The sequence below is a fragment of the Centrocercus urophasianus genome, unplaced genomic scaffold (assembly GCF_019232065.1).
Source record: "Centrocercus urophasianus isolate 14NV4802_14NV808 unplaced genomic scaffold, USGS_Curo_1.0 seq_21, whole genome shotgun sequence".
Taxonomy (NCBI): Eukaryota; Metazoa; Chordata; class Aves; order Galliformes; family Phasianidae; genus Centrocercus; species Centrocercus urophasianus.
This window is the reverse complement of record NW_024884767.1, coordinates 14,502,870-14,517,591: the sequence shown is the minus strand read 5'-3', so window position 1 is coordinate 14,517,591 and position 14,722 is coordinate 14,502,870. Positions and strand designations below refer to the sequence as shown.

Below are 14,722 nucleotides of genomic sequence, written 5' to 3'. Positions count from 1 at the left end.
GATACTGAATATCTAAGAGGGCAAAAAAAAGACATCTAAAATGAAAAACTAGTTTCTGTTCATTTTCAATGAACTCATCTTGTTTAATTTCCCCTAGTCAGGTCTTCCTCTCAGCAAAGTATGCCCAATCAGAAGCATGCCTTCCTGTGGGACTTATGCCTTCTTACAGAGCTTCTGCAAGCTACAGGGGGGAAAAAATGAGGTTATTACAATTCAAATTAATGCAAAGAAAAACAACAAAAGAAAAGAACATTTGCAATACTTCTCTCCTTTTGACATTATAGATTCCAGCTCCTAAACATCCTCCTTTCACAAAGACCCCCCTCTAATTTCTATACAGACATACACACAATGTCAGAAAGATATTTTTTTCTGACCCACCATGCGGACTTCTATTCACTTGTATTTGTTCAACAAAGTGGAGTTTGTAAACTAACATGACTTGCACTTCAGATCATCTTCAAGAAAAGTCTTCAGAAATCAGCTCACAAAAATTGCTTTCCTTGCAGAAAGCAGGAAAAGACAAAAAGCAGCTCCACAATCATGGAATAAAAGTCAGTCTTGAGAACAACAAGCACAGCTTTCATGCTTTCAACAGTTGGACCTAAAACCTGAATGCCAAAGAAAGGACAAGGATGACTAAAAAAAAATTTAACTTTTAATGAAAAGGCAGAAAGTTTGTATGTCTCTTTTATATGAATAATAATCTAACATCTTTGAACAAGATCTAACATGTTTTATTTTCAAGAGTCATAATTTATTGAGTCTGCCCATAGAAAAATTGGGTCCAATCTGGCTCTGCTTGAAGTCAGTGCTGAAGCATGCTAAAACATCTTTTGCTTTCACTGTATTGAAACCAAATTCTCAATTTATTCTCAAATCAGAGAAAAGCTCTAGTAAGCTCACTATTGCTTTCACAAGATAAAAAAATGCTATTACCAAATCACTGCCCAAGGAAGAGTACTACCTCTTGCCAGAATACCCCACAAATAATGAATTACTGAAGGAATCAGAGGGCTGAGAGCATTTTCTTTGTAATAAATCTTCTCCACATCTATTTGGAACACTGGGATAGGTGAAAATACAAACCTTGCTTTTGAAGGGGAAAAGGGCTTGCAAAGGCGATTTTAAGGAGTCTAGAGTTGTCAAGTGTTAACTCTGAAAACCAGAAGACTATTCATAGTAATACAGAATAATGCTGTATCTTTGAAAGATATCAGAAGCTTTTGTTTCTAAATATGATCCTACACATTCAAAGCACACACTGAAAAGTAAACCGAAGCATTCACGCAACTCAAATGTTGCACACAAAATGAAAAGGTCATGCTGGGACATTTTTATATAGAAAAAAAAGAATGGGAAGAAGAACATGACTGAAGAATCACTTAAAGCAGAAGCAAAACATTTGGTCTTTTGAATGCTAGGGCTTTATTCAATCCTTAAAAAAAATACTAAAAAACACCTTCAAGTCAACCCTGCCCAAAGCAGTTGATGCAAATGAAACCCAAAAAGCTGAGGGCAAGTCAGGACATCCAAGCACTTCTTCAAAAGGTTTCATAACAAGCTTTTGTAGCCTTCTCTCCTTCTTTCTCAGAGGAAACATCAATCTGGAAAAAGTGTTTTGCCAGTATAACCACACCATCAATTTGCATCCCCCCCTCATTTGCCCCAGGCCTTTGTCTCCTGACCACCACTACTGAACTAAAGCTACCTTTCCTCTCCCATGATCCATGCTAAAGCACCTTAATTTCCTGTAAACAAAGGTCTATGCATAGTTGTTAGGACTATTTGCTGTATGGTCCTCAACATAAACACCCTAGTTGCAGTTCTTCCAGGCAGTCTTCCACATTACCTACCTTCACAGCACCTGATACATACCACTTATTCCTCACTCTCATTGAAAATCAGAACTATGACGGGCAGAGACTCGGTTCTTTCTTTTATTCTGACATATAAAATGAATAAATCATCTATGCAAATGAAAGGCTGTCTCCCAGCATTACACAAACTTCAAATAAAACTCCAAGGGGAAGGTCTGAGCTACGTGCAACATGGTACAGATATGTCCATTGAGGACCATTGAGCCCACGATGCCTGGGGCTCCTTATACTCCATCCATAATGTTGTCATCCCAGATAGAACAAGCATGGCCTCAGAAAACTTGAGAATCTAAAGGTTTCTCAACATGTATTAAAACTGAAAAAGCAGTTGTTGTCATATAAGTGTTTTTCCTCCTTCTGGAATTCTGAGTAGTTACCTTCACCAATGCCTTGTAATCACACATCTTACACTAAAACACACTCACCCTTGCGGGTTCTCAGCACAGCCCGTTATAAAGACGGCTCTGTCATAAATGAAAAGTTATCCTGAGAAATACAGTTACGTGCTAAACAAGAACCAGGTCCAGTGCAGTGCAGTGCAGTGCAGATTAACCTGCCTTAATCTGCAAGACAGTCAAATGCCTTTTGTTCTGCAAAGCACTAAAATGTGTGCTTACTCACATAAGTAATCATGTCACATTTTACCACTAATTACATGTCATTTTCTGTATTCAGAATATTTTTCATGCACTTAGAAATAAAAGATGCTCCTTTTCCCTTGCTAAAAGGTGTCCTGTCTCATATGGTGTACTGAAGGATGAATTCTTTGGCCTAGTTCACATTTTCCTGAGAACACAGTAAAGATACCAAACTGCAGAGCCACTTATTACATCACATTCAACCACGTTCAGATGTTACCCACCCATCTGAAACTTTGTTAACTAGACCTAGACAAATAAAAAGCATTTTCTTGTCTGCAGTACAAAGAACTATTTGTGGCCCTAACAAGTGTAAGGACTAAATGCGGACAAAAAGCAAACAAACAAAAAAAACACAAACTACACAAAATATAGCCCACTTTCTCCTCCATTAGTAATTATCCATGACTATAAAATAGTGAATTTATTCCATATTTTTAATATGTAAGTAGGAGTAGAGGTTAGTTTTCACAGACTATAATGGATCCCTCTCATTAAATAACACTAACAACAGTAGACTGCTGAGATGGTCTGCCACATCTATGCATCTCCATCACATTGCACCAAGACAAGAACAGCAAAACAATCACCAGAGGCAAAGAGAAAGAAGGAACTGTTTAAGAGCAATCCTTTCAAAACTCTATGAGACTTTTAAGAAACAAACTTCAAAACAGTACCCTTTTTCTGTATATTGACAAGGCATTCCAGTCCCTAAAGATTTCTGTGAAGAATGACCCCTATTTTACATTTTACTGTTCTTTTCAGTAACGGCAGCTTATACTGTCAATTCAGAGACATCACTGAGGTTTCTCATTTCCTGCTTTGGAAAGGACCTATTAGAATTATTAGATTGAAAAGTTTCTTCCCTCATCATCACATTTCTTTTCCTCTCTCACTGATACTCCCAATTGTACCCAACTCCTAATTCTGTCCTTTCCATAGCCAGTGCTGTCCTTTCAGTCAAATAAACAATGCAATTCCGCTCGCTAGTGTGATGACATCTGCCTGTGGTCTGTATCCACCTTAGACTGGTCCTCCCTGGCCCTTTTTCTTACAGGTGAGCACCTGCCTCCCCAGGACTCACTGAGCATGGTCAACTCATAACTAGTGGCACAGCAGACAAAACAAGGTGTGGCTGCCTTACAGTGACATAAATCTCTAAATATGACTATTTAAATTTTAGCTTTTAAAAAAATTAATAACCTCACAGTACTTATGGATGCAAACCAAAGAATACAACCTTCTCACAGAGATTAAAGGGCATGCTCCCACTTGGAATAATAGACAGGCTCCCCTCTGAAAAGCGCAACACAACCAAAAGAGCCCAGCTCTCATTCTGCAACGTTTCTGTTGTCTTTCTACTTCTAAGTAATAGCATGTGGCAACCCCAGGCATGCCCCTTTGACCCCTGTGCCTGCAGGGTTCAACCACCACTAAGAGAGAATACAAAGGAAGAAGCGGGAACAAAAGCACGATCAACACAGAAATTACAATCTTGATTTTAAATTACGAAACTGAATTGATACACAGTAAGTACAAGATCTGAAATGTACTAAAATGCAGTCTACAAAAGTCTACTCAGATTTTGAAACATTACTTGACCTTAAAGATCTCACTTGTGATGAAAATACAGCAAATAAACCTGTAAGATCACTATTAAAAAAGGCAATTATTTTGAGGAAAATACTATTTGAAGAAAAACAAAACCAAAAACAACGGAGGACAAGAAACAAGAAAGGAGACTAAAGCAGTAATCTGACATCTTTCTACCAAAAATATCAGTATCATTAATGGGGCAACATGATCAATATGTAACCACTTACTTTTTCACACATTTTTAATAGCACCTTGGTAACATGTATTATACAGCATGAAATAACAACAATAAAAAACCCAGCAACTTATTAGTTAAATCATCTTTCTGAAGCATGATCCCAATTATTTAGTCTCTCTAAGAATTTCTTTGACATCAAGCGGCTCCAGCTCCCAGCAATTTTCTTTCCTGAGTGCAAGAGGAAGGGTAGCAATTCTGCAAGTAAATTCAGTTTGAGAACTGAACATAAAACATAATATCAACAGATGGCATTTAACTACACTAAGTAGTCCAATACAAGAAACGCTAATTCCAGTTTACCAAAATCCAAAAGGAAGCTTAATAAGACCAGCGCCTCACAAACTTTACATTTGCTCTGATTATATTATTTATATTAAAGAAATTATTACTCATTGAAACCAGTGAACAGACTCCTCTGACAATATTTCTGCTCGAATCTCAGGGCGACTAAGAGGTAACTTCATTTAAAAGTCAATGGATTTCCTTCGTGCTGTCATGCTGGTTTCATTAATTTAGTTAAATGCACCTAGGGAAAACAGTATCTCAGCGTTCATTTATTTTCTGGTCACTCCCCAGAGTATTTTGCTGGTCCCACCTGCAAAGACCTCAGTAAAATTAGTAATCTACTTCATATATGTGACAGTGATTTTTGAGAAGTGCTTAATAGCAAGGTATGTGAATCCTCTTGTTCCTTTCATTTCTTTTCAATTGGAGCACTGGAACACCACACAATTCCACATGTGCCACCTTGCACACAGTGCACAATCACATTTTCTCATCCTTTTCTATATCCATAATAAAAAGATAAAAATTTAGAATCCTCCTCATGTGATGTGCTATGGAATACAAATAATTCACATTTTTCTTAGAAATATTTTTGTAGCTTTTATTAGAAAACATCTTTAGTGATACCACATCTCTGAAGAAAATCATGCATTTATACACACTTAGATTTTGTTTAGACTATTTGTTTAGCTTCCCCGCTGACAAGCAAAATATGCACAACTGACAGAATCCTGCGGTTTTTATAAAGAAAAGAAATGATAAGGTTTCAAACAAGACTTGGAAACAGTTTTTCTAAATACTGTTTCAGTTTAAAAAGAACAAGATTTCAAAATTCTGTTCTTTAAATACTGTGATAACAAAGGTTTAACTTTTGTTAACTATCCTTTTCACAAGAATTCTGAACATTCCTCTACAACACACTGAACATCTAGAAGAGTCTGGATTGAAAACATCTCTCAATCCATTCGAACCAAGGCAAAGAACAGCCACATGTAATGTGCTCGAGTTTTCATACTGCACTTTAACAGCACAGACCAAAATTTCTATAGGTCAAAAGCAGCTGCAATCTACCATTAAAAAGATTTTTAGGCTTTCTGAAACAGTGTACCTGCGTAAGGAAAAAAATTTATAACAGAAACATGCTTTTTGAAAGACACAGAAACATAACAGAAATTATTATCACTAAGAACATGTCCCGTATTCACACAGCTAATGACTGCCAATATGATTTTCAGTGCTGACTCTCAAGTTGAATCACTAGCAAACGATGAGATCTTCCTAGTTGCAGGGATCTATGCTCTGCTGGCATGTGTATTCACTAAGTGTTTATATCAGGAGAAATACGTATTTACTGGTGTCCCCTAGAACTAAAATAGTTTATGCCAAAGGTACACCCACATTTTTTTGTGTGTTATAGTTTGCAAGCATGAACTCTGGAACAATTTAAAGTGCTCAGATTTAAAAAGAAAGAGAGATCTCCAAGGGAGAGTGAAAAAAGCCAGCTAATCTTTCTGCAAAAGGTTATCACAAGCATGAGTCACAGCAGAATTTTCAAGGCAGTACAGAGTTTCCTCAACACCCAATAATGCAAATGGTTCAATAAAGCACAGCTTCAGTGACAATTACTCTTAATAGAGCCAATGTGTGTGACATACAAAATCCTTCCATAGTCAGACATCATATCAGAGTACTACTGACATGCCCCGTAACTCCACCGAATAAAAAGTGCCTACCAGATGCCGCTTTGCATAAAGCTGCCTAACTTACTGTTCGATCTGTATGATGACAGGTTAAAATAATAGTCCTGGAAAAGCAAAAAAAAAAAAAAAAAAAAATTGTTTCAATTACCAAGTAATTCTTGTTAGTAATGAGTTTTATTAAAATCTCTTAACTGGTGTCATAAACACCACTGTTAGGGCTCCATACACGAGCCTGAACAGATGCCTCAATTTGCACCATATGCCTCCATCAGGCACACAGTACCAGAACACAGCAAATAGACTCTTTCAAATCCCAAACTGTCTGGACTAAAAAATGCCATTGCCTTTTTGTCTCAAAATACTTGCTCTCCCAAATACCTCCCTCAGACAATGGGCTACAGGGAAACAAAAACTGCTATGTAATATTTGATTTCCTGATTTTGTAGCTGTTATCAGCCTACTGTAAGCCTGACAGCTGGAGAACCAATTTGCACCTTTCCACACTTACTCTCACCTGACACCGCAAAGATATAAAGAGAGAACAGCAAGACAGCGTGGCCAGCAGTGAAAAAACATGGAAAACCATGAGGAGCAAAAGCCATTCAGAGCTGCAACATGGAAGAGATCACCTGAGCACTGCCAGGGGTGAGGCCCAGGCCTCAGGCTCCAGTGACCTCGTGCAAGGCTAGATGCTGGCCCACCTGCTGCAAGACCCTGGAGAGTTGCTATATCTCCTTGCACCTCATCTTGCCCTGCCTGCGTGCAGGAAAAGCAGACTTCTTTCTCTGAGGAGCCCTCAGAAATCCATAGAGGATGGCCAGCTCTGAGAGCCTTGTTCTCCCACCAGCCCTGTGCAGTGAGTGTTTCAATCAAGTTCACACATAGTTGTTCTGTATCGAGAGTACATTAATAGAGTTCATAACTCAAAAAATGTCATATTTTGTTACATATAGTTGCTGTCAAATACATCGAGACAGATTTAAGTGTCATGCAAATCAAGTAAAACATTTTTCAAACTTCCAGGGTAAGTATCTGCTTCAAGCCTTTATTTCAGATTGACAAAAACAGCAATGTTGCTGAGAGCTCCTGGAGACAGACTTAGCCTGTCACCCTTCACAGCAAACACCATTAAATCCACTGTAACCAGGTATATATACAGACAGTACATTGCAAATACTTAGGGCAGAAGGATGGAATAGTGTCACTTTTATAACCACCTAAAAATTTCTTTTGTAATTGAGAACAATTTGCAAAATTTTACAAAAGCCGTAAGCTTCCTGGGTGACTATAAACCCAATTAAACATGTGAAAACAGAAGAAAGAAGGAAATCTTAGTTTTAGAATAAAATACATAAAAACACTCATAATCCATACCTTGTGCTGAAGCTAACATACTGTAAAAACAGATTCACTAAGAATGCGTTTTTAGAGGTTTGTATGCCAACAAACAAAACATTCAGCAGAGTTATATAACTGGTTTATCTCTTGCTTAAAACATCGAATTTGTCAGAATTTGTCAAATTGCAAGATCTTTTTTTCTATAAAATAATCATGCAACTTCAGCGGAAAATCACAGAAAAAAAGCAATTTAAAGTAGCATAAACCCTCTGCTTTCTGGTTCTACCCTCTGTTCTAAAGAGGAACAGAATCCAACTGAGGACTAACGTAGAAAAAGTGATGGCTGCTCTTCAGCTAGACATGCACTGCTCTTCACACACAGCTGTACAAACACAACAGAGAAATAACACAAAGGTAGAAACCACTGACAAGGTCAGAGAGCTGCACAGCTCCCTTCTGCTCATGGAACTGGAGCACCAGGGCTTGGTTTCACATTATACGAATTAAATCTAAAAAAAAAATGAAAAAAATCTCTAACAAAAAGACTGCTAAAAAAAAAAAAAATTCTTCTTTCCCTGAAGTTCCTGAAGTTGTAATCCCTTGTGCTGACTGTACAATATTAGCCAACTATTACTTTTCTGTCAAATCCACAAACTGTTTCAGTTCACTCCACAAGCGCTCAATGGGAAAGGGAATTCAACAATTCAGTGAATGGGAATTCAACACTGGGAAGGCGCAGGTGGAAGGGATCAAATCTTCAGCATCACACCACAGCCAGGTCACAGCAACAATGGCAGGAAACCACACCCTGATCTGAAACAAGACCATTCCCAGCACTTCAAGTCTCAGATTCTTAAAGCAGAGTTGTGCCTTTTTTAGACCCTTTCCTACATTTGGGACGATTTTGTCAGACACTGCACAGAACCACCATCTTTCAGGTCTTGGATTTGTGAAGCTAACTACAAGACTATTTCTGGACTTTTTCTGCAGATTATTCCTCAAGTATTCTTCCATGACTGCACAGACAAGTTTTTCAGATGTGTCAAAGCTCACATCTGAAAGACCTTAGGTAGGTACTGAATTCCAGTATCATTGCAATTTGCTTACTCCTCTGCACTAAGCTTAGATTTTTGAGGTATCTGCAGGTTGTGGGTTCTGCAAAGCATGAAAGTTTTCTGTACACACAGAGCTGGTAATGCCAAAGATTATGGTTATATTTATACTGTTAATTACAGGCTCTCTGTTCCTCCTTTCCTTTCTTTTCAACCAGCTTACCGGTTGCTCCAGTAAACTTCAGTCACTGGAGCTGACACATACAGGCTACCCAAGTAAAAACTGTGTATTCTTTGAATTGTCTCATCCGTTTTCCAGAATCAAATTAGAAGAACTGTTATTTTCTGTCATTTGTTTGATTTCCTGATTCAAGCTATTTTGCTAATATTTCCAAGACCTCGTGTTGTGCTTAAAGTGTCCAAGACGCACCATTTTGCTGTTTCCGGGCTTACCCAAACCCGACCAAGCCAAAGGCCTTCAGCAAAACCTCGGCTTCCACTCATTCTGCTGGGGCTCGGCAGCGCGAGGCGGAGAGCCGCAGCGCGAAGCCGCGCGATGGAGCCCGGCAGGACCGGCCCGGCGCCCGGCTGGGGAGCCATCAGCCACCGCCAAAGGGGGCTGCTGCTACCAGGGGCCGGGGAGGCACCGCCGGGAACGGCGGCTCAGGGGGGCTGCGCAGCGCACTCTTCTATTTCTTCTCTGCGGCACGTACAGGAAAACACTCGCGTGGAGAATCCGGAGTGCTCCGCGCTGTCCGGCACCTGCTGACTGAAATCCTACAGCTTTCCAAGGCGCGCGTCTTCCCGGGCCACCCGTCCCTCACCAGACCACAACCAAAGCCACCCCATAATTTTTTTCACCTCCCGTGGGATCCCTGGGACCCCTCCCGGCCGCACGACCAGACGCGAGGCAGCGCCGCCGCCCGCCCTCACCTTGATGCCCTGCTGATGCGTGGTGAGGGTCAGCTTGGACTCATCCAGGAACAAAACTTCGCAGTAGAATTCCTCCGGGACGGCGCAGAAGCAGCCCATGCCTGCTGGGCTCCGGGGGCCGATTAGGGCTGAGCCGCAGCCGGGCAGGGCCGCCTCGAGCTCCGCGCCCCGCCGCGTCTGCTGCAGGCCGGGGCCGCTATAGTTCAGCGCCCGGCCCCGCAGGACCGCCCTCCGCCGCGGCCATCCCCGCGGGAGCGCTCGGACGGGGCTGCGGGCAGCTCTCCGCCGAGAGGCAGACGCGGAGCTGCGGAGGAAGGAGTCGGGCACGGCCCTCGCTGTCACGGCGCTCCGCCGCCGCCCCGGGGAGGTGCCGAGCCGCCCACCCGCCCGTCCCCCTCCCCGTGCGCGCACGTTCCCTCGCTGCCTCTTTGTGCCGGTGGAGCGGCCGCCGAGGCAGCGCCGCGGCTTTTGCGCCCGCCGACCCCGCTCTAACGGAGCCGCGGGCGGCCGGGTCCGGTGCGGAGGCCGCAGACGGCACCTGTCCGCCGAGCGCTGCCCCGCCGCTCGGCGCTGCCGGCGGAGCGTCCCCCCCCGGCTCTAGCCCAGACCCAGAGCCGCCCTGCCCGCCGCCGCCCCGCCCGGCCGCGCCCCGCGCCGCGGCAGCAGTGACCCCTGCTGGGCCCGGGCAGGCCGGGCTCCTCGCGGGCGTCGTGTCGAGGGTGATTGATGGGTTTTTCCCGCGTGTGGTGGCGGAGTGCTGGAGAAAACGGCGGCGGGGTCCGGGAAAGGATGGCTTTAAAGCCACGGCCAGAAGTGCCTTCTCGTGTAAATAGTGAACTTGCTGCAAATGCGTTTAAGAACTATCGGTCTTGTGAAAAAAACAGGATGTAAAAGAAGTTGCAAGTGCTTCTGTGTTTATTGCTACCAGTGCTACCCATATTGTATGTTTTCTCCCCTTCAATCAGAGGTTAAGCCCCGCTCCCACAGGTGCCATGCATTTATCTCACTCTGCATGCATGAGTTGTCCAGCTGCAGATCAGACACATTTGCATGTGTACATTTAAGAATACATGTTAAGTGTTTTTCTTACGGTTGGCTTGCTCATATTGTGCAAGAGGAAGGCAGAAGGAGATTTTCCCCCTGGCAGAGCCTCATAGCCATTTGGTGTGTGGTGTAGAGAACACTTCTGCGTTTAAATGCTGCCCTAAATAGAAGCCTGTTTTCCCTTTCCCTTTTTCAGTGCAGGCTGTGTGCAAACCTGAATAGCAAGGTCTTGGAATCTCTTTATCCATCCTGTAAATGGACAAACCAGCCAATGAATGTTTCCCATGGGCAGTGTGAACATCAAGGCAAAAGGCAAATTTGTCAGAGTTGCATAATTGGCATCATATACGTTCGTAAAAACAGACTGCGAAGTATTGCAAAAGCTTAAAAATTTGAATTCCTAATCATGTTTGTTGGATTGTGTATGCCCAGTAAGCATATCATCTAGATATTACAAGAAATTCATATAAATTTATTCCTGCTTTTCCTGCCACATTTTTCAAACAGTTCTTGAATCCTTCTGACAGCAGTTTCCTAGGGAGCAGATGGTTCCTTTCCTCCCCCCGCCCCCACATTTAGTCTATTTAGATCTATATATCATGCATGTCATGACATAAATTACCCTCTCAGTCAGTTAAAGTCATTATATATGTATAAATCACTGATAATCAAGTGAGGGGGAGGGCTTGTTGAACTCAGAATCTGTTTTAAAACCTTTAACTGTAATTTAAAAATGGATCATATTGCTCAGTCTCAGTCCTGCACCTGAGCAGTTTAAATCAAGGTTATAGGCAATCAAAGTGAATGACTCAGTGTCCTCTGTTTTGAAGATTCTTTTCAAGCTACTACTCATCAGATGATTGCTCCACTGGGACTATATCAAGTATGCACTCACATTCAGCTGATGCCAGTGTTTGTAGCACTGAGCTATTAATGTAAAATCGCCTCCTACACAGCTACTGCCCCAGAGCATAGCTGGCAGCTGTTTTGTCAGCACTATCAGAACCTTGCATCTGGAGTAGGGACCTTGAAGGGAGTCCCAGACTAAAGAAGTGAGAAAATCTCTAGGATAGTAGAAGAGAGGGTGGAATCTCTGTAAGAGATCAATGTGACTCATGGAGATCAAGAAAGCAAAACAACTGATTAAGAGGGGCAAAAATACAGGACCAAGGTTTGCTCAGAGTTTTATACTACGTTAACACCAGCCCTGCCTATTTATTTCAAGTATCAGGCCGGCTCATGAATTGTGAGGAACACGAGACAGTCATCCGTTTTCCAAATCCATTAAGAAACTGAGCTTGTTTTAATTCTCCCAGCAAGAAGAAACACAGGTCAAGCACTCCTAAGGAAAACATGCTGACATAAAGTCTCATCACACAAACACTTATGGACACATTTAACTCAGGCATGTGAGTACAGGACCAGGTCATGAAGACATGTTTCATCCATCGTCTTCTGAATGAGGAACCCAGTGCAATACGCTGCAGTTGCTATTATCCAGTATGTCTTCAGAATTGTGATTAGTTTTGCTGTAACCAACTATTTTTAATGTGGTCATATTAACAAGATGCTGAGAGCCACAATGACTTCTATATTCGAAGTGACCTATATCCATATTCTAGCAGTAACAGTAACACTAACAGCCTGAAGGAGGGTTCAACTTGTCTGTTTTCTCACTAGTGAGCATTTAGCAAGAGATATGCTGAGCTTTTCTCAGCCACTGACATGGTCATTCTTATTTATCAGTCTGTAGAAAAGTAATTTCTGTGTCTCATCCATGTGCCTTCTGGAAGACTGGTGGAAAATTAATACCAGCTACAAAGTACCATCTCCACCTTCTTCCTTGCAAGAAGACCAAGCCTCCTGGATTCAGCTCGCTGCTCACACAAAGAACAGAGAAAAGTATTGAGGTTTAATGAAACAAGTTCAGAATGAAAACAGCATATGCTCTAAATATACAACCCCAAATGCGTCTTCCATTAAAGAAGAAATTCATAACAGGAGTACTGTTCAACAAGCATTTTTAGGGACTAGGTTTGTCACAGGAGCCTTAAACCAGTCTCTCAGCTGCACTGCACCGCTCTGGCTCTGTGTATGTCCACCTGCCCATATATTGTTGCCTCATAACTGTCCCAGTCATTTTCAGTCCCTCAGAAGAGCTTCTCCAGATGTTTGACATGCTACTGCAAGCTGTATTATTTTCTGGCCCTTCCACCCAAATGCACATAAATGCACATTTCTCACACCAAACTATGCATTACTACACATTGTAAGTATGCATCCGCTGGACTGTATCAGCCCATAATGAATTGGGATTTGACATTATTTTCTATTTAATAAACTTACAGAGCCCTTAGAGATAGACATATCACTTATGATAAATAAATATAATAGTTGTTGAATTAAGGATAATATGTAGATCTGTAAGCCAGCAATAACCAGGAGGGGGGGAAAAAAACTTTAAATGTCTCTAATTACTCTTGAATAGCTGGCTGTATTTGTAGGACTTCTATAAAAATGAACACCTTGGGGAGCTCCAAACTGATGTGCCAGCAGTAAAAATTCATTTTTTTCTCTTTAATTGTTTGCTTAGCAAAACCCCAGGAGATTGCAGCACTGTAAAATCTAATACTAAATACTAATACTAAATGATTAAGCAAATTGTAAAAACATCTCATTTTCTGATTTTTGAATGAAAAGAGCATATTTTAAAAGTAATTTCTCCAATGAAAAATACAAAGATTTTAGAATATTTATTTTAAACTATAGAGTTAAAATTAGAAGCTGTATGTTTTCATCACAGCAAAAATAAAGTAAAATAAAATAAAAATCCTGTCTTAAAAAAGAAAAGGAATTAGCTACTGTTTATTCAACCTAATTTTGCTGTGATGTGATTTTGCTGTGATGTGTGTCTTCAGTTAAGACTTTGACAAGTTACCCTTATGCAAAGAAGAACCAGATGATCCTGTTTTACTTTGCTTATGCTGAACTTCCTTGGCAAAACTTGAATGTATTTTAATAGTAACAATAGTTGAGAGGCAAAACATAATCATCTAATTCACCTAAAGAAAAAAAAGTGCATTCTCCCCTAGATCTGAATTAATGTTCTGATGCTTTCAGTTGTTACGCTGTGGCATCAATCACAGAAAAGAAGAAGCTACAAAGATCTATGTACACCAAGAAGGTGGAGGAAATAGTTTTTTCAGACCATACTATCTAAAGGATAAACTGCTACCTTTCTTAGTCAGAAAGGACTGAGCATATCCATGCAGAAGAACAGAAAATATTATTGTCTCCAGTCTGTGAAGTCTGTCCTACCACATTAGAGGAGCTCCAGAAGTATAGCTGTAGTAAGTCAGTGCGGAATGATGTACTACAGCCTTAATGCTCAGGGAGCTAGAAGTATGTAGACCAAAGTAGTAGATGATCCTTGATGTTTGTCTAAAAGGCTTCCAAATATTATTCTGAAGCACCTTATATCCAATGGTAGGCTGTCCATGCTGGTTTCAGATTACAGGGGACTCACGTAATCAGTCAGTCTGTTGTTCGAACTCTTTGTCTGTAACAATCATCTCTTATTTTCCCCTCCCAAACACAGCAAATATAGGAGTTTTGGGGCATTATTGCCTCAAACAGATCCTCTGGTTCTGTTTCCCAGAGGGTTATATGACTACATTAGACTTCTACAGATGCTGGAAATGGAATTAGGCACACAATAAACTAAGCAATTACTTAGGCAAGCAGGACATAGGCTGAGGAGATTCTTGAAGCAAGAACTCTAATGCAACTCTAAGGCAACAAGTATGGAGACAGTTAAACTGATGCAGATGTAGTATTTGTCTGGAGAATGTTCCCTGTGGTGAGTGATGGTGATGGGATGCTGTAGTAATCAGAAGATATTTTTATTCAGTGACTACGGTGATTTTATTCAGTGACTACAGTGACTATGGTGATTTGTAAGCAATGGGATATCAGCAGCTTCCTTCAGCAGATCAAAGAAATAAGCAGTTCATCTTGC

General features: G+C 41.2%; 1 protein-coding gene across 1 annotated transcript in view; it reads right to left on the bottom strand.

The window, feature by feature from the left end:
• EPB41L4A (erythrocyte membrane protein band 4.1 like 4A) overlaps positions 1–9,797 on the bottom strand; it is a 132,721-nt gene extending 122,924 nt beyond the window's left edge. Inside the window, exon 1 of the mRNA XM_042823098.1 lies at positions 9,661–9,797. Within this exon, the coding sequence (XP_042679032.1) occupies positions 9,661–9,759 (99 nt within the window). The 5' untranslated portion in view covers positions 9,760–9,797. The remainder of the gene's footprint in view (positions 1–9,660) is intronic.
• Between the last annotated feature and the right edge of the window lie 4,925 nt (positions 9,798–14,722).